This window comes from Mastigoproctus giganteus, chromosome 5 (genome assembly GCF_048544385.1).
Source record: "Mastigoproctus giganteus isolate SK-2022 chromosome 5, ASM4854438v1, whole genome shotgun sequence".
NCBI classification, from domain to species: domain Eukaryota; kingdom Metazoa; phylum Arthropoda; class Arachnida; order Uropygi; family Thelyphonidae; genus Mastigoproctus; species Mastigoproctus giganteus.
In genome coordinates, this window is record NC_143579.1 from 29,325,295 (window position 1) to 29,344,376 (window position 19,082).

The 19,082-nt window shown below is 39.9% G+C and overlaps 1 protein-coding gene across 1 annotated transcript in view; it reads left to right on the top strand.

Moving 5' to 3' along the window:
• LOC150085274 (lachesin-like) overlaps window positions 1-19,082 on the top strand; it is a 254,422-nt gene that overhangs the window by 126,256 nt on the left and 109,084 nt on the right. Inside the window, exons 2-3 of the mRNA XM_090373122.1 lie at window positions 13,601-13,713; window positions 14,419-14,626. Coding sequence (XP_090229248.1) covers window positions 13,601-13,713; window positions 14,419-14,626 — 321 coding nt within the window. The remainder of the gene's footprint in view (window positions 1-13,600; window positions 13,714-14,418; window positions 14,627-19,082) is intronic.

Consider the following 19,082-nt stretch of genomic DNA (forward strand, 5'->3'; position numbering starts at 1 on the left):
ATGAAATGAAGAATTTCTTCTATTAATTTGTATCAAATTATTTGCAAAAAATTTGTATGCTAGATTTTTCTTTCGACCCGCCAAAGAAAAAGCAGAGTTTCACCAAGGTGTTGAGAAAGTGGCGGTCCTGGTTAGTTTGGACATGGATAGATCTGTAATACGGATAAATGCTTACCATTTCGTTAGCCAGAAGGATATAGGTAGGATATCTAAAATGTTTCATGGCAAAATCTGAACTAAAAGATAATTGAGTTTCTATTTACTGTCTTGGCCGAGAAAATTAATTTACATTTAACATTAGGGGAACTTTTAGTGGTAGACTGATACAGTGCACTGTTAATTTTAAGTTTCAAGAGAGAAGAGTGATCTAAATTAAAGAAACAAAGACAATCTCAGGTCCACCATATCATTGGTAAAGATCAAATCCAGTTGTCGGTAGAGCGTCCTTGATCAAATCAAGGTCAGTTCCACTTATCTTGTCAGTACAGTGTCCTAAAGAGAATTGTTCACTTAGCGCTTCATAATTGTTCGCAACAGTTAGCAGAGGAAGGTTGAAGTTTCCTGTTTTGGTGATTTTGGGAAACTGACAAAGGCAAACTGGTTGCCAGTCAAATCGTAAAGTGCTCCAGATGAAACCAAAGAGAAAAGGTAGGCAACACAAACTGCAGAAGAAGTGCCGTTCAGATTAAATAAATATAAATAAATGAATAAATATTTGTTGTGAAGTACAGAGTAACAGCACAATATCCCATCACGGCGACGAGCGCCAGGGGTTCACATGAAGTAGATTGAGAAAAACAGAATAAAAAAAGCTACAAAATACAGCATACAAATGTTAAAAACAAACAAACAAACAAACAAACTTGGCAATGATTCAGCAAGGCTCCAGTGATGAAGGATTTGAACATGGGGATAGGAGCATCACAATTCTCTTTTAGAAGGTCAGTGTTCAAGGGCTTTGATAAAGTTGTATCTGTCCTTCTTGTTACTTATTAGCCTGTCAAAGTTGGCGTCCATACAGTTCAAGGTGGCAAGCATCTGCTTGGGGAGAAACCTGTCAGTGAGTGCAAGCCTGTTCTGGTGAGCCACAAGTGCAGGTGACGATCTTGGAGAATGTGAGATCCTCCAAGGGCAAGCGTTCCAAATATTCGAAGATGATATCTGGCCAGTGATGAGTTTGGCTGTGAAGACCAGCCTCTTTTCCACGATCAGGAACTTCACCCTCGGGATTTCGAGTGCTTGTGCCATCATTGTTGTTGTTGTTGTTGTTATTTGGTTTTTAGGAGCATTAGCAACTAAGGCCATATTGCTCCGGGATATGCGGTGGTCATTCCCTGACCTTTCCACATCCTCCGTATTTGGTGGTGACGGGCTCGAACCCCGGTCTAATCAAGAAGCATGTGCTACGCACTGTTGCTCCTTCCCACCTGGCTACGGAGGCGCCTCATTGTGCCATCATGGTGGTTGTGGTAGCAGGAGGCAGACGAAGCTTGTTGTTGGCCCATTTCAATAACCAGTATTCAGCGGTGTACGCCCGCTTAAGGTTTGTAGGTGCAGCTGAGGCCCATATTTCTGCACCATAGAGAATAGCGGGCACCTGTCAACATGCATTTTGGTCCTAGAGGGCACTCCACAACAACAAGCCTAGCTGACTCCATTGTGCGCATCCAAACTGCATTTCAAGATAAGGCACAATGCGGTGTATTGTATTTTGACATCAAAGGTGCTTTCGACAACATAGATCTCAAAAAAGCTTGGGCAGACAAACCACATTAAAAAGTTATTCAGAAAGAATGTCATGAAGATCTTTCCACTTGTTGGCTGAACTTTGCATATTATGGTATTAAAATGCGACATTCTTGAACCGATCGTCCTATCACTATAGCGTTAATACATTTATGTGATTCTTGGATGGCGAAAAGTCTTCCAAAATCGTGATGGTCCGATTTCTTGCTGTCGGATGAGGTTTATTGCATTCAATATTCCCAAATTCCATAAAAATATCGAGATTTCCTTCTACCAGACCTCTTCTCAAGATGTCTTTTCACAAGATATACGAAAGCTGTTCAAAGGTCTTTTGCACCCGATGTGAGGAGGACGACAATCCTACCAACTGTATCCACGAGAGCAAAATTGAAAGTGATACAATTTACAAAACTGCGAGGGGGAAATTTAGGCAATCATTAAGATGATCCTTGATGGTCCTTGAAGCTGTCACAGACATTCTCTCAGGTATATCAAGCTAGGCTTGCTACCTGGGAGTCTAAAACGCTGACGCAACTGATGTTTGGTGACACACAAGTCAAGTGGACCGAATTTCGGCGAAGCCCGGTTGTTCTGTGATAACCAGATCCACTGCTTGCACCTTCACGATGTTGGGAATATTAGTAACCCTGGATATAATCCACATGTGCAAGTGCTGAAATATGACACCTATATGTGGACACGTGGAGACGTGTTATTGTGAAGGGCGGCTCCTAGAACATCAGTTCAAATCTGCATCTTATCTCTATGAAGAACAGCCACTGAAAAAGTGTCAGATGTGTGAATAGCGTAGGTTTGTTCGTATTATGCATGTTCTGTTGTTCTAGCCCACCTTTTGACAACACTGGGTGGGTAAGAGTCTAGAATTGGCACGGTAGTATGGTTCCTTTCCCCTACAACTATGCTGCCGTGTCAGTTCAAGGCTCTGACCCACCCAGTGTTGCCAAAAGGTGGGCTAGAATCTTCTGCGGCCCACTCAAGAGTAGGAAAAAAATCATAAAATAAAATAAAAATAAAAAATTCTGTGCTAATGATTTTTAACTTAAATATTAACTCCTCGTTATAGGACACATTTATAAAGGACGTTGTTGTCAATTTTCTTTTTCACCGCAGATGCAAAGATCCGCATCAGAGAGCCCCCGCTCATATAACTTCTCGTTGAGTGGTATTGCACGTCCCATGTCCCCTCACAATAAACGAAGTCTCCATACCCAAAGAGAACCACAGCTTAACTTTTTTGTTCAATAAATTAGTCTCTTCCGGTAAGAATTTTTTAGTTACTGTCCCAATCGAGGATGACACCCACCAATTTTTCCAGATATTAATCAAACAGTTCCAATCCATCTTTTTCTTTAACTTATCATGTGTTTGTAGATTAATCTCTATATCCATACGAGTTCTTGGAATTTGTTTCTTGATGTAGTAACACAGTCCTTGATGAGTAATCACAGATAACAATAAACGTTGAATTTAATTTATTTCTAAACCAGACTGTGTCTGCCCTATGACACCATGGAGCAGCATATGTCGTAAAATTATTATTATTTATTGTATTAGGGTTGTAGGAGCATCAGCGACTAAGGCCATTTGATTTCTGTAAATTGCATGTGTCCTGTGGTCAATTATCTGTTTTCTGGATGAAAAACCCGATTTTCTTGGAGAAAAAAACCATGCTATCAAATCCTGAGACCGACTAACTCAGATACGTTGTGAAAAAACCCATGAAAACTCCTTGCATCATCAACGGGACTGGAACGCAAGTCTTTTCCACCCGATGTGGAGAGAACGGCGACTCTACCAATTGTACTACCACGAAGGTCAAGGAATAAAAACTGCATTATAATAAATAATTAGTGTCCTCCTGGACAAACCCCAGTCTGATCTCGAAATTCTGATTATTGAACTTGAAAACATCTTAACTTTATCTATTAAATAAGTGAGCTGTGGGAAAAAAGTAAGCCTGTGATCTATGATTAATCCTAAGTATCTGTTTCCCTTAACAAAAGGAAGCTGTGTCCCATTAATTCTGACTTGAGGTTGACGGTCAAAATCCAGTGGTGATTTAAAAACCATCATTTTAGTTTTAGGCGGAATAATTTATTATTATCTTACAACAAGCACAGATCTGAAAGGACAATAGCTGCATTTTCTTGAAGCTTAAATGTAGTTCTACCACTGATAATTATTGTCCAATCGTCAACAAATGCTATAACTCTGCAATTATCAAGCGATCTTCCTAACAGTCTTGCAGCAGCAAGTTCCATATCAAAGGTCCCAGTAATGAACCTTGGGGACATCTTCTAGTAACTTGTCTATATGTAGAACAGTATCTGGAGTTTATCATTATATAGCGATCGTTGGGGGACACTTCCCATTCCGTACACCTTCGAGGGCACTCTCCCACCACAGCAAGTCAAAAGCGGCCTAGAAGTTGGAATTCAGGATCACTTAGATAGAAATGAAATTCTGAAGGATGCTCAGCATGGTTTTGTAAAGGGAAAATCATGTTTAACTAATCTGGTTAGCTATTTTCACAGGGTTACTGAAGAGCTGGACTTGGGGAATAATTTCAACATTGTTTATTTGGATTTCAGCAAAGCATTTGACTCATTCCTACATGAGCAATTACTTTATAAGCTGGAACAGGTTGGAATCACAGGGAAAAACTTTAGATAGATAGCTGGATGTCTTCAGGAGAAGCAGAGGGTTGTGATAAATGGTTATTCCTCAGATTGGGTTGATGTAAGAAGTGGAGTTCCCCAAGGATCAGTATTAGGACCACTGTTGTTTTTAATTTTCATAAACGACATCGATGAAGGGATAGAGGGCGTGATGTCTAAATTTGCAGATGATGTTAAAATTGGTAGAGTAGTTAATGATGACTGTCAAGCTGAGCTTCTTAAGAGAGACCTAGATAGACTTCAGGAATGGTCAGAAAAATGGAAGCTATGCTTTAATCCTGCAAAATGTAAGGTATTGCACCTGGGAACAGTAACCCAAAAATAACTTATACACTTGGCACAGTTGAACTAAAGCCGGTAGTGGAGGAAAGGGACTTGGGTGTTACGATAGATCAGACTTTAAGTTCTCTGAGCATTGTAGACAGGTTGCAAGGAAGGCCCATCGTGTCCTATCGATGATTTATCGAATAATTGCGAGTAGAGATAAGGACGTCATAATCGCATTATATAAGGCTATTGTTAGACCACACTTGGAATACTGTGTTCAAGTATGGAGAGTAAAGATAGACATTGTGCTTCTTGAAAGAGTCCAAAGACGGGTAACTCGCCTGGTGAGATCGGTAAAAGAGCGTCCATATCAGGAAAGATTTCGAATATGTGGGTTGCAGAGCTTAGAAACTAGGCACCTTAGAGGAGACTTGATTGAGGACTTTAAGTTCTCAATCAAGGTGTTTAAGGCTCTGAGAGGCATAAGCAAAATGAATGAGAACAAAATATTCACCGTTATAAATGATTCAAGAACCGGGGCCATAATTTCAATTTACTTGGGGGGGGGGAATGTTTAGACTGGAAATCAGGAAGTTTTATTTTAGCCCTTGTCATAATAGTTGTTAAGTGACAAATAAACATTATCAAGTTACTTCACGAGCAGGCCATGACTTTGATATTATCTTCTGGCTCGATACACTGATTTCCTTAGCATAGTAATGTCATTCACTCATCAAGAACACCTTTTAATGGGAGTCACTTTTTTCTTGGCTGATTTGTAGGAAGATTTCAGGACTGATTTTTGTATTTGATCTACCAGCTCCATAGCAGAGGCCGACGGAAGGTTCTCCAAATTATCTAAACGCAAATCTGAAATAATGGAAGCTTCAAACATCCACATTGAAAACCTTATAAACTCAGGGGGGTCTTTGACAATTGTCATTATTTAACATAAAATCAGTAAACGTTATGGTCCTGTGATCACTACTTGAGTTTATTCGCAAAGAATTTATATAATTACGAAAACTGGAAGTAGATAAAGTAACATCCATAATTTATTCTCCAGCTGAACTATAATAAGTTGTAATATTACTCGTTCTATTGTGGAAAGCTTTCAGTCTTTTGTAGGAAATCATTGTATATGCCATTGTGTTTCCAGATAATGGTAGATAACTCTCATCAACAGGTGCAATACCACCACTTTGCTTATTGGAGTCTTAAAGTGATGGAATCCATGTTTATTCTGCAGAGCAAAGCCTTAACAAGCGCCCCCCCATCTCTTCCATCATGTAGTATGTATGATTTCTTTTTTTTTTTTTTTGAGGTTATGATGGATATTATGGCCAGAGCTAAACCTTCCTTACATTCCGAGTGAACAGCTCTTAAACAGTTTTCGTAGGCTGGCCATTAGATAGTCCACGGGACCGAACCTATTAGTAACTCTCTAGGAGGTGTCCAGATCAGCTAGTATATACTCTCGCTCCTCTACTCTGTCAGATAATGATTGGAGGGAGTCTTAATAGTGTATATGTGGGGGGGGGGGGATTGTCGAGGACACGTTATGTCAAGGAGGTGGGTGTATTCTTGCTGTATCCAGAAATTTCATTACTTCATAGATGTCCCTCCAACTTCCAACCGTTTCTTACTGCTGAAAACGCCATAAATAGTCAAACTAATAGAATAAAAAATATCTGCGAAAAGAGCTAAACCTCCCAAACACATCCTTGTTCATTTTACAAATACACGTGGTCAATATGCCAAGCCCCACCATTCAACCGCTGCTCATCTGAGTTGTCCTAATTTTTCTCTGTATGATTACTCTCGCTTCAAAGATGGTACTTGTGCATATGTCCACTCTGATATACCCTGTCAGAGCCTTAATAATTTGGAATTTGCTCCTTTTGATTTCTCTGGCTTAAACTCTCTTTACTCCACTCTTGTCTTATTTATCTCTTGCCTCTATCATTCTCCCAACTCCACTAAATACTTCGAACTTTGACTTCCTCTCTTTGAAACTTGACTTTCTCCTGTCTTGACACTGAGGTAATTTCTTTTGTTGATTTTATTGTTCACAACTCCAGCTGGTTTTCGTTTTCTAGTCACACCGACCCAGCTGGTCGAGATGCTGAGGCTTTTGCATTTAAAGTATTAATAACCTCGCACAGATTTTTCATTTACCTACCAGAATTCCAGACAGTCCTAACCACACAGCTAACACGCTTGATCTTTTTCTCACAAACAACTTTTCTAAGTACACGGTCGAGGTGAGTGGTCTCTAGGCATCTCAGATCACAACTTGGTGAAAAATGGGATGATCTGTGAGATTTATTTTCTTCTTCTCCTTGGTCGGATTATTATTTCTAATCTTCTGATGTCAATGTTTGCTCAGATCGTATCAGTGAAATTATTCTTGTAAGCAGTCTGCGCGCGTAGCACAGTGGTATCGTCTCAGTCCTCCCCACACCGGATGGAATAGGCCCGGTTCGAATACCCTCGATGACGGGAGGAACTTTGGTGGGTCTTTTTTTCACTCCGTGGTTCAGTTAGTCGGTGTCTCAGGCGTAGATAGCAAGATCGCCCCCCCCCCCCCAAGAAACTCGACCAGAGAACACACGCAATTTACAGACACAAATACGGGTTTGTGTAATGAATTATGGGTGGCCCTAATATAATAATAATAAGGTTATTATTATTAATAATCAGAAGCCTGCTGAAAGCAAAGCTGAATGGAGGGAACACAGTTAAAGCCATAAACAATTATGCAGTCTCAGTGGTAACATACTCCTTCGGAGTCACAGATTGGACTAACGCCAAGCTGGATGATATCATGAGAAAGACAAGTACAATGATGACCAAGAGCCGCCAACATCGCCTGAAGTCAGCCGTGGAGAGACTGACAATTACTCGGAAAGAAGGAGGAAGGGGCCTGATAGACCTCATCGAGCAACAGAAAACAGTGATTGCTAACCTGAAGGATTACCTCCAGAAACACACAGCAGCACTCCACCAGGCCATAAGGAAGATAGATAAGTGGTATATCCCACTCAACCTAAGCGAGGAACCCCCTCCCGCCAAGATGGCACAAGAAACGAAGCTAGTAAGATGGGCAAAGAAGACACTCCATGGCAGACACTACAATGACCTCCATCAAATCACATTGATATTGATATTGCTTCCAATGCATGACTCACAAGTGAGTCATGCATTGGAAGTCACGCTGTTCCCCGAGACTGAAGGATTCATGCTGGCCATCGAAGACCAGCTAATTAACACCAGAAACTAGAAAATACGTCGCAAAGGAGCCTGGAATGTCAGATGACACATGTCGACGATGCCACCTGGCCTCAGAAACGATCCAACACATCACCGTGGGGTGCAAGGTGATCATCCAGACTGAATACATTCATAGACACGACCAGGTATCCAGGATAATACATCAGAAGTTAGCGAGGAAATACCAATTGACCAAAGAAAGTGTACCATACTATAAGTACGAACCCCAGGCAGTACTAGAGACCCGAACCCACAAGCTGTACTGGGACCGCGCCATAATAATGGATAAGACAATCCCGCACCAGGGCCGTGCCGAACCATTTTAGTACCTGAGACAAGAATGAAAAATTGCGTCCTACTGTTAATGATGGCAACGTTGTCAATTATTTAACCTTTCTTTTGGCGCCCTTTCAGCTTTTCACGTGAGACGAGAACCTCGTTCGCCTCACGCTCGGCACGGCTTTGTCCCGCACAACAGACCGGACATAACATTGGTGGACAAAATGAAAAAGGCTACCTACTTGATTGACATAGCGGTGCCCAACACTAGCAATGTCGAGAAAACCCACGAGGAAAAAATTAGGAAGTACACGAACCTGAGACATGAGGTCAAGGAGATGTGGCATATGCAAGAAGCAACGACCATCGGGTCTACCACCGGTATGGTGTCAAAGACGTTACATAGCAGCCTAGCAGCAATGTCTCCCAGAGAACACCTATAAGGAACTCCAGAAGGTCGCAATCCTGAACACCTGTAGGATAGTCAGAGAGTTCCTCGACCAACGGTAACACCAGACATTACCAGACATTACAACCACCCTGTGTACTTGGTAGCAGTACCCGTCATGGAGTGGAATGCCCCAATTAGGGAGAAATAATATAAAAGCAACAATAATAATAATAATAATATGAAATCCTTTGTTCCACACCCCACCTTAAAATCTCATCCTCTATCTAAACTTTGCTTTTCCAATAAATGTGCTAACGCTGTTCAAGATAAGAATGTTTCATATCGCAATTGGCTTACATCCAAATTTCCAGTTTGATTTTCTGTCTACATCAAAGCTCGCAACAATTGTAAAGCAGTTATTTATTTATTGGTCCAAACCAGATTTTGAACAGGCTAAGAGTAGAAAAATTTGCTTCTTGTCCAAATGGTTGTCCAACATTCTGGTCTGTTGCCAAAGATATTGGCCGCAACTATTGCCCATTTCTGTTCCCACCTCTGTCAAAACCGAATGTTTTCATGCCACCTGAAGATAAAGCATACTTTTCTCCTAGATACTTTTTCTTCAAGATACTTTTCTTCTAACTCATATATTGATGATCTTAGTAAATGACCTCCTACCATTCCCAGTACATTCTATTCAATTCTTCCTATGGTCTTACGTCAAAAGAATGTCAGACGAATTTTTAACAGTCTTGATGCCAAGAAAGCAACAGTTCCTTATGGTATTTCTCCACTTATTCTCACAAAACCTGTGCTCCTGAGCTTATTCCTGTTCTGTGTCGCCTTTTTTTACAGCTTCTTATTCAACCGGTGTTTTCCCTTATGCTCAGAAATTTACTCATATGCAGCCAGTTCCTAAAAAGAGTGACAAATCCCTCCCATCCAATTATCGTCTATTGCAATTACTTCTACTCTTTCTAAAGTAACGGAGAAATCAATTAACCGCCGACTCTTAAACTATCTAGAAACCTTCCATCTGATAAACGATTGCCAGTATGAATTCTGTCAGTATCGATCCACTGGTGATATTTTAGCCTGTGTTTACCCATCTATGGACAAATTCATTGGAAAAGTTCAGTCAAACTCAAGAAATTGCTTGAGTTTAACCTCGGTGTCCCGTTTTCCCTCTGACCGTTCATTGCGGGTGATGGTAGATGGCTCTCTGTCTTCTATCTTCTCCGCTAATGCAAGTGATCCCCAAGGTTCAGTTCTTTCTTCCACAGTTTTCCTCTTGTATATTAATGGCCTTCTCCAATTGACCGAAAATCCTATCCATAGTTTTGCTGAGGACAGCACATTGCATTCCTCCTTCCAGTTTGAGAAACCTTGCCCTGCACAAACGCTTAAACATCTCTAATATCCATTGCCGATTCCCTAAATGCTGATCTCCAGGTAATTTTCCAGTGAAGCAAAGGTAACTTAGTTGATTTCAATCTGCCTTATATCTCTCAAAAAACGATTCTTCTGCTCCTATTCTTATCTTCGATGATACTCAGGTTTCTAGACAAGATCACATATCTCTTTTAGGGATTACCCTAATTTCTAATCTCTCTTGGCATAAGCATATCACAAATATTGCTTCCTTTGCATTTCAAAAACTGGCTTTTCTCTTTCATTCTCGGCGTTATTTTTCTTCCAAACAGCTACTCACTCTGTACAAATCTCAAATCCGCCCTACCATGGTTTATTGTTCCCATATCTGGGGTGGAAGTGCCCCATAACCTCTCTTAGGCTTCTAGACTCCACTCAAAAAAGAGGTCAGTTTGGTTAATTAATGATCCATCTCTTACAAAGTGTCTCCACTCTGTCTCATAAACATTGAGTTCTGTTTCTTCTGCATGCCTTTTCTACAGCTACTTCCATGGGCACTGTTCTTCTGAATTGGCCTCTATAATTCACTATCTCTTCCAAGCTAGTCGGAACACGAGACTCAAACATACCGAACCAACTCTTTTTCTTCATTTATTCCTTCAACTTCAGTTTTCGGAACAAACCCCCCTTCATACGTATTTCCCGAAAATTACAATCAACAGTCTAATGTCAACAACCATCTTCTATCTTCTTCTCAACTTATGTACGGGTTTAGACTACCTTGGACTTCCGTGGGACTTAGAGATCCATGTTAATTTTCAATCCGAATAATCTGCCCATATAATCGAGCCTCTACTCTAATAATATAATAATAATAATCTTAATTCTAATAACTATAAAGACTAGAACAGGATTCGCCAAAATTCAGCAAACCAAAACTGTTATTTATTGCAGATGACACACAAGATACATAATATTTCCTGAACTTCAGAAATATATTTTAAAACTTACGTCGCAGTAGGTGTTAAAATTGTTTGTCACTGACATCCACACATCCAGTTGGAGATACATTCTGTCAGAAACACGACCTAAAAACTCAGTAGGAATCTTTCAATAAGGTTCGTAATGTCCTCTTTAAGTTCTTGAAGTGAATGCGAGCTGTTTGGAAAAACTTGTATCTAAAGATAACGTCAACAGGAAATAATAATCTGGCTAACCCACTCAGTCAGTTTATGTTATCTCAAGAGATAACACAAACTCGAACGCTGAGGCTATCTCAGCTACTGCAAAACTGAAGGTTTGGGCATCTTGTTGGAAGTAACTCGCCTGACATTCTGAGTCATCAAAAAGAAAAGAAACCGTAGACAACTTTCTGAATAATTTATCGTTTTCAGGGAAGATTAGTCTGAATATTCGTTAGCGGCACCACCACACACACGAATTCCAAGAAAAATAGATTGAGGAATGCATATAGATTCTCGCCTATTGGGATCCCTGTATTTTGACTGCTAAATTAATCTTCCAAAGACAAACTTCATCGGCACATCTTTATCAATATTTCTTTTGGATAAAATCTAGTCGAAGAGTAACTTTACAGAGAAAACAACGCTGCTGCAAGATTCGCCGCCAGCTAGGATTACTGTTTGTTTTATATAAACACGTTGCGCTATCTGATGCCAAAGTTTTAAATTACACTGCCCTACCATTAATATCCGGACACCCCTATATGTATATGGAAAGAGGTCCTACGCATGCAATACAACACAGAACCTGCTATAAATATGCACACTGGGCTTCGAACAGACAATTGCAAAAGTTGGTATGCAAGCTGACAGAATTACAACAGAATTACCTCAACAGTTCAACAGAACTGATAAATTCAACAAATGCTAGACGCCGATTAACATGGTGTAAGGAGCGCGAATCCTGGACTGTAAAGCAGTGGAAAACAGTCCTATGGACAGACGAGTTGAGGTTCGCACTCTACCAGTCTGATGGCCCTGGGTGTGCCGAATACCAGGGGAATAGTTCCTTCCTGATTGTATCCTCCCAACAGTGAAGTTTGGTGGAGGCAGTATCATGGTATGGGGCTCCTTTCATGGTTTGGCTTGGGCCCTTTAGTCGTTATCGACAAAACCATGAATTCTGTACAATACCAGGACAGCCTGGACAATTATGCACTTCCAGCGCTATGGCAAAGAAAACCATGATATGGGGTGATGACTTGTTGCCTCGTGGAGTATAAAGACTGCACAGGCTGTTCGACTGCAGTAATCTGAAGCCAGAATGAGGGAAACGCGTGATCTATCAGACTTTAAAAGAGGTCTTATCGTGGGTGCACGTTTAGCAGGAGAGACGATTTAAAAGCATCCATCTCGAAGGATTTTAATGACTGGAAAGCAAGCGGTTCTTCCACATCTCAAATGTGTAAATGTGGCAGAAAAACAATACTTCAACTTCAAGGCTGTGGCCTTCCAAGGGGAACTGTATACGGGATTGTACAGTGACTGTACTTTCAACCCATGCTCAGGAAATTCAATAAACTGTGTACTGGCGTCGTCTGTCTATTCGGAATTGACTTTTTCCGATTAGTTAGGCAGATTTTTCTGTTTTTTGAGAAAAACAAAAAAATTCGCTTGCACTAGTGCCGAGAACATCGTGATCGGGCAGTGGAACGATAGAAGATAGTCATGTGGTGAGACGAATCACAATACACTTGATTTTACACTGGTGGTACGCAGAGAGTGTGACGAGAACCCCACGAATCGATGGACCCTGTTTGCCTTGTTAAGACACCCCAAAAAAATTGAGGTGGTATCATGGTATGGGGAATGTTTTGTTTGCATAGATCCGGTCTGTTGATACCAGTGGAAGGTCGAATATTACCCAGAGAAGTCTTGAATTTTGTATCAGTTCCTGCACCCTGCAGTACTACACTTTTATCCCGAAGGTGATGGCCACTTTATGAATGACCAGAATTGTGCAAGAAGGGTTCTGAGAATGTGACACGGATTTCAACACCATTCACCTGACTTCAATTCTATTGAGAATGTGTGGGATATTCTGGAGAGAGAGCTATTTGGCAACGATGTCCTTTTCCTCAAACTTTGTCGCCACGCGATATTTTGCTGGAAGAATGGTTGCAATTAGACCAAAATGCCCAAAAACACATTAGAGAATCCATGTCGCGCTCCACCCTTATTATTCGAAACAAAGGCGAAATCAATATTGAGTTCCTTTCTGTTTGTTGAAGATATCGTTGACCTTTAACGTATATTGCATAATGAAACCTTCTATTAGCTGAATATTTTAATATGAAAAACCGAATTTAGTAATCCAATTTGGTTGGTATATTTGTTTTTAGAGCTTAAAATACCAATTAGCAGTTAGAAGATCTATTTACAGAAATGTATGCAAATACATTTCTGTAAATAGATCTTCGATGATTTAGAAATTTTTTGTTGTTGCTTTAATGAAATTGGATGTTTCTCTTGGAGAAAAGTTTTAAACACTTCCATTCGTTTGTTTTAATGGCCAGAACTCAATGGTGACTGTATTTTTTTTTTCTTTTTAGTGTTGGCGAGAACTCAAGATCCAGAATTTGCTGGTCCTATTCCTAGTTTAACAATAGCTGCAGGAAGAGACGCTGTACTTAAATGTGTAGTAGACAATCTTGGAGACTATAGGGTAGTATGCTTCTAGATGGAATATATCAGTGTTCTTATATAAAAATATTAAATCACATGACTTTAATTTGAATTTTTAAGTTAAATCCTTAATATCTTAAATTATTTTTTAAAAAAATTGAATTGTGTTATTTTTTATAATAATCAATAGATGAAGCCACAACCGGGGGCCCTTTCCAGTATGGCCACTGAAATTTTTTAGATATTGCAATGTTTGTGAACATTGCAATATCTCAAATCCTTGTTCCTATCCTTGTTCTTTTGAATCAATTTCCAGCTATGTCTTCTAGTGATCCTTGATTGTGAGGTCGCGATGATTCCAGTTATTCGAATTTAACATGAGATTAATAAACATTCATCAAATTTGGAGTAACGAACCAAAATACCACGTACATGTTAGAAAAAATTGGCTTGGAGTCTACTGATTGGTAAACAGCGTGTAATTAAAGCCAAACGTGGGTTGGCACTTTAATATCTATTAATAACTGGTCGTGGGTTGGCACTTTAATATCTATTAATAAATGGTCGTGAGTCGACGCTTGATTTAATATCTTTCAGTAAATGGTTCTTTGAATCATGTAGGCGTCCACTTACTTTTTGCAATATACTGTATATACGCCGAGCTAAACCTGAACTACAATTTCTTGTTATTCTTAATGGGTGAATACTTGGCCAAATCACTGAATTTATTAATTTTCTTCAACAGGTGGCGTGGATTCATGTAGATAAACAAACTCTTCTAACTATTCACACGCACGTGATTACTCGTAATCGACGGGTGACAGTGTCCCATCACAACTATCGTACGTGGTTCCTTCACATCAAAGATGTCCAGCCTGAGGATAGTGGATATTACATGTGCCAGATAAACACTCAGCCAATGAAAAGTCAGGTCGGATACCTGGACATTGTAGGTGAGAATATTTCGAACGGTTGGCCATTTATTAATGTGATAAAATCTTCTCTTCATAAATTTTAATAATATATTAAATTAAAAATTAAATCCCGTTTACTTTGGATTATCGAGATCACTTATCGAATTTCAGGTTAAACTTTAGTAAGCGACTCCTACCCATGGATCTCTGCAACAGCAAATGATGGCTAGATCTAGATCCGTCCCCTGTTTCGCACCGATTGGACAATCTACTCCTTCGCGTAATTTTGTTTCGGGATTTAAAAGCAGCATACTCGTTTCCCAATAAACGGTTTAGGGGTTCCCCCACCTTACTATTGGCTTTATATCGGGAAACAAAATTATGCCAAGGAACAGATCATCCAATCACCGCCAAGTAGTAGAAGGAGCTAAGCTTGTCTATTGCTCCGTGTCGCAAAGATCCATGGGCAAGAGTCTCTTAATGAAGTTTAACCGGATTTAAAATATATTTTCATTAATTTACTTAAATTAATGAAAGCAGCCAATGTCTGGTTCTCTTCTTTAATAAGAGAAATTGATCATTGGTCGCTGGGGAGAGAGAGAGAGAGAGAGAGAGAGAGAGAGAGAGAGAGAGAAAGAGAAAGAGAAAGAGAGGGATTTTAGGGACACCATCCCAGATGTGGGAATACTATTCTATGGTAAGGAGGATTTCAGTTTTGTTCAGAGTGAGTAGTTGTTTAGAAGTAAAGTAACGCTAAGAGTGGACAAGAAAATCCCGTATTTTTTGATATAGAGGAAGCATTTGTGGTGTGGTTATGCCAAGAGAGATTAGAAGTTAGGGTAATCCCTAGTAAAGATATGTTATCGTCCCTAGAAATTTGGGTATCATCGTAGGTGAGAAAAAGAAGACTTTTTTCTGGAAATATAACAGGATTCAGTTTTTAGGACTGAATTTAACCAGTTTTTTGTTTTTTTCCCTGTTGGAGAATTACCGGTAGATCAGCATTTTAAAGAACTGGTAGTGGATATTCGAGAAGTGGATGCTATTTTTGGAGGAAAAGCTTTTAAAATTGGAAGGTGGAATGTAGTGTGCTATCAACGAAATTATGGATTGGATTTCGAGTCAGTGGAAGAAGTTTATTAATGTATAAGAAGTAAACAGTGGGAGAAAGAAGTTAGAAGACAAAGAAACATCTACCATCAATCGGAGTGGATTGAACTATGGATTGAATTTAGAGTCAGTGGAAGAAGGTTATTAATGTACAAGAGGAAAAGAGTGGGAGAAAGAAGTTAGAAGGCAGAGAAACATCTATCATCACACGGAGAGAGTGGTCGGAGAAACCATGTGGTTGGACAGAAGATCTCAAAGCCACGATCAAATGCTTTGAAATGGGAAGTATTCAAGAGGCTCTCGAGTTTTTTCGAACATTTCAGTCGAATTTGTCCTAAGATGAACAGCTTAAGCCAGGATATCACCAGTGGGTCGACACTGACGGAATCCAGATTACGGTTTAATGGATTTCTCCATTACTTTGGAAAGAGTAGAATTGTTATTGTTGTTATTATTGAGTTTTAGGAGCATCGAGAACTGTGGCCATGTTGTCCTGTGTACATTGTCTGTAAACTACGTGTCTTCTGAGATCGATTTCCTATTTGCTGGACGAAAAATCCGAATTTCCGGGAGAAAAAGCCATGCTGTCCTTGCCTGAGACCGACTAACTCGGCCGCGTTGTGAAAAAGACCCACAAAAATTCCTCTCGTCATTGACGAGATCGAAAGAGTAGAAGTGCAAAAGTCCACCTTTTATAGAAGTTGGATATGAGCAAATTTCTATGCAGAAGAAAAAAACAGAAGGATTAAGTTTAATTGATTTGTCTGAAGTTTAAATGAATAAATAAATAATTCTATGAAACCTTTTTTTAATGTTTTAATAAATAGGTACTCTTCTGGGAAAAATGAAAACGAAAATAACAGTTCAAATATTATTTTACACATGCGACATAATTCCAACGAAGAAATAGAAAGAGAGAGAAATACGGTGAGAGAGAGAGAGAGAAAAACAAAATCCTCCTAAAACTATGCTTACATTTCTTCAGCACACATCTTATAAGCTTTCAACAGTTATCAACATACAAAGGCGTGCATCAATATGCAAAACAGGGCAAAAAGTAATTTGTGCTCGACTCTAAGGATGTAGTTAACATTTGATAAAAGTTCATGCGTGCTTCAGTCAGTTTTGAATTGGAAGGTGGAGTTGATAGATAAAAAAAACAAACAAAAAAAAACAACACGGGCATCTCTTTCTCTTTACAAGGGCTTTAAAAAAGACAAAAGAAAAAAATAGTACGATAGATGTAAACCATATGATGATCAGTTGCTTTATTTGTTTCCTCTTGCATCCTAGTTACGCCAATGACTTCCTAACGCCATTTATCAAACTCCTTCCAAATTTTGCTTTTTGTTTCTTCTTTTTTAAACATTTTTTCTTCTTCTTCTTCTTCTTCTTCTCTCCATTGTTTATTGGAATAAGCTTCGCACATAGGTTGGTGCTTTAGCGAAAATTTCGTTTCGTGCGATTGGTATTCTGTTTGCTGAGTTCTTTGAAGTCGAAGGAAGAATAGTTGATGAAAGACGACTGGATATTTTCGCAATCCTAAGTTACCCCTCGTAGCTGCCGAGTGCATTCTCCAACTCTCTGGAGCGTTGAGCATTTTCCGAAATGAGATGTGTTAGTATATTACTTAAAATAAAGAACCGACATAAAAAAGTCCTGTCTGCAAACCTCCCCAGTTCCACGGAATGTCTCTTGGTTATCTAATGAAGTCATGCTTTTTCTTGTTAATGTTTTACCGAGAATTGCCGGAAGAGAAGAGGGGAGAAGAGAGCACGAGATGGTGGGTGGGTGGGGGGATTGAAAGAAATGGCTGCTTCGTTTGACTTGCTTTATTCTTTACCAAACTTTTCTGATTGCATCTTGTAATTGTGGGAAATGAACACCTGTTTCTGCACTTGTCAAAGATTACCGACGATCCACTGGTACTTCAGCTACTCATTCCAATTCCCTCCACCCCAGTTTCCCCCCGAGTAGGTTTATCCAACGCGGTAAGGAAAATAATGTGTTTTATTAGGTAGAATGCAGCAGAAGTGGTCACTACACTTTTGTAATGTTTTCCCTATGGAAAATTTGCCACAACTTAACATTCATTTTACTTTTAAAAATTCCATGCACAATGCGACTATTCTACTCAACTCTTGTGAGTAGGGGTCAATGGACGAGGGTTGTTTCTGTTAATAAATGCCGAAAAACACTCACTTTAGGTCAATCACTCTGAAGTTAATTTTTCAAAAATTTCTTTTTTCGATTTTTTTTATTTTATTATGTTTCATCATCCATTATGTCCATTCTTTATTCGACCAAAACACTGGCTGACAAGAACATCGGCATAAAAGTTAACGGACACTACATCAATAACTTAAGATATGCCGATGACACAGCACTAATAGCGGATTCAGAACAAGATTTACAGACCATCTTGAACGAAGTGGACATAGAAAGCCAAGCATGGGGGCTACGAATCAACAAAAAGAAAACAAAGGTGATGAAGGTCAGCAGGACTGCAAGCAAAATCACGATCAAACTAAACAACGAAAAATTAGAGCAAATACACCGCTTCAAGTATCTCGGAGTGCTCATTGATGACCAGCTGAACCATGAGGCCGAAATCAAAAGCAGAATTGAACAAGCCAGGCAGGCATTCACCAAATGGAGAACCCTCCTCACCGACAGAAGCTTGAACATCATGCTCAAATTACGCACATTGAAATGCTACATCTGGCCAATACTGCTCTACGGTGTAGAAACCTGGACTCTAACATCAGCCACTACAAAAAAGCTCCAGGCCTTCGAAATGTGGCTCTACCGAAGAATGCTGAAAATTCCGTGGACAGCCAAGATAACCAACGCACAGGTCCTGCAGGACATGCACACGGAACGGGACCTGCTCAAAACCATCATCAGCAGGAAATGCAAATACCTAGGTCACATCGCTAGGAACCAACAAAAATATCACCTACTACCACTCATCCTGGAGGGAAAGATCGAAGGCAAGAAACGCCCAGGCAGACCGAAAATGGCATGGCTAGATAACATCAACACCTGGCTTCACATGACAACAGCACAAATTCTACACGCAGCGCTAGACAGAGAACAATATCAAAACGAAGTCGCAAACGCCATTCGGCAGCATTAAAGAAGAAGATGTTTCATCATCAGTAATTCAGTCTTGTGACTGGCCAGTTCCTCTAATGAGCTGTCTCCATCTTTTTCTCTCCAATGGCGTTTGTTTTAGTTCCTCAAAAGTTTTGAAGTCCTGCTTCATCCAGCAACGTCCTGATGAAGGTCTTTTTTTGGTCTACCCCTAGGGCGTTTTCCCTCCACAGTCCCCTACATTGCATCCAGAAGCAATCCACCATGTCGAATCACGTGACCCACCCCT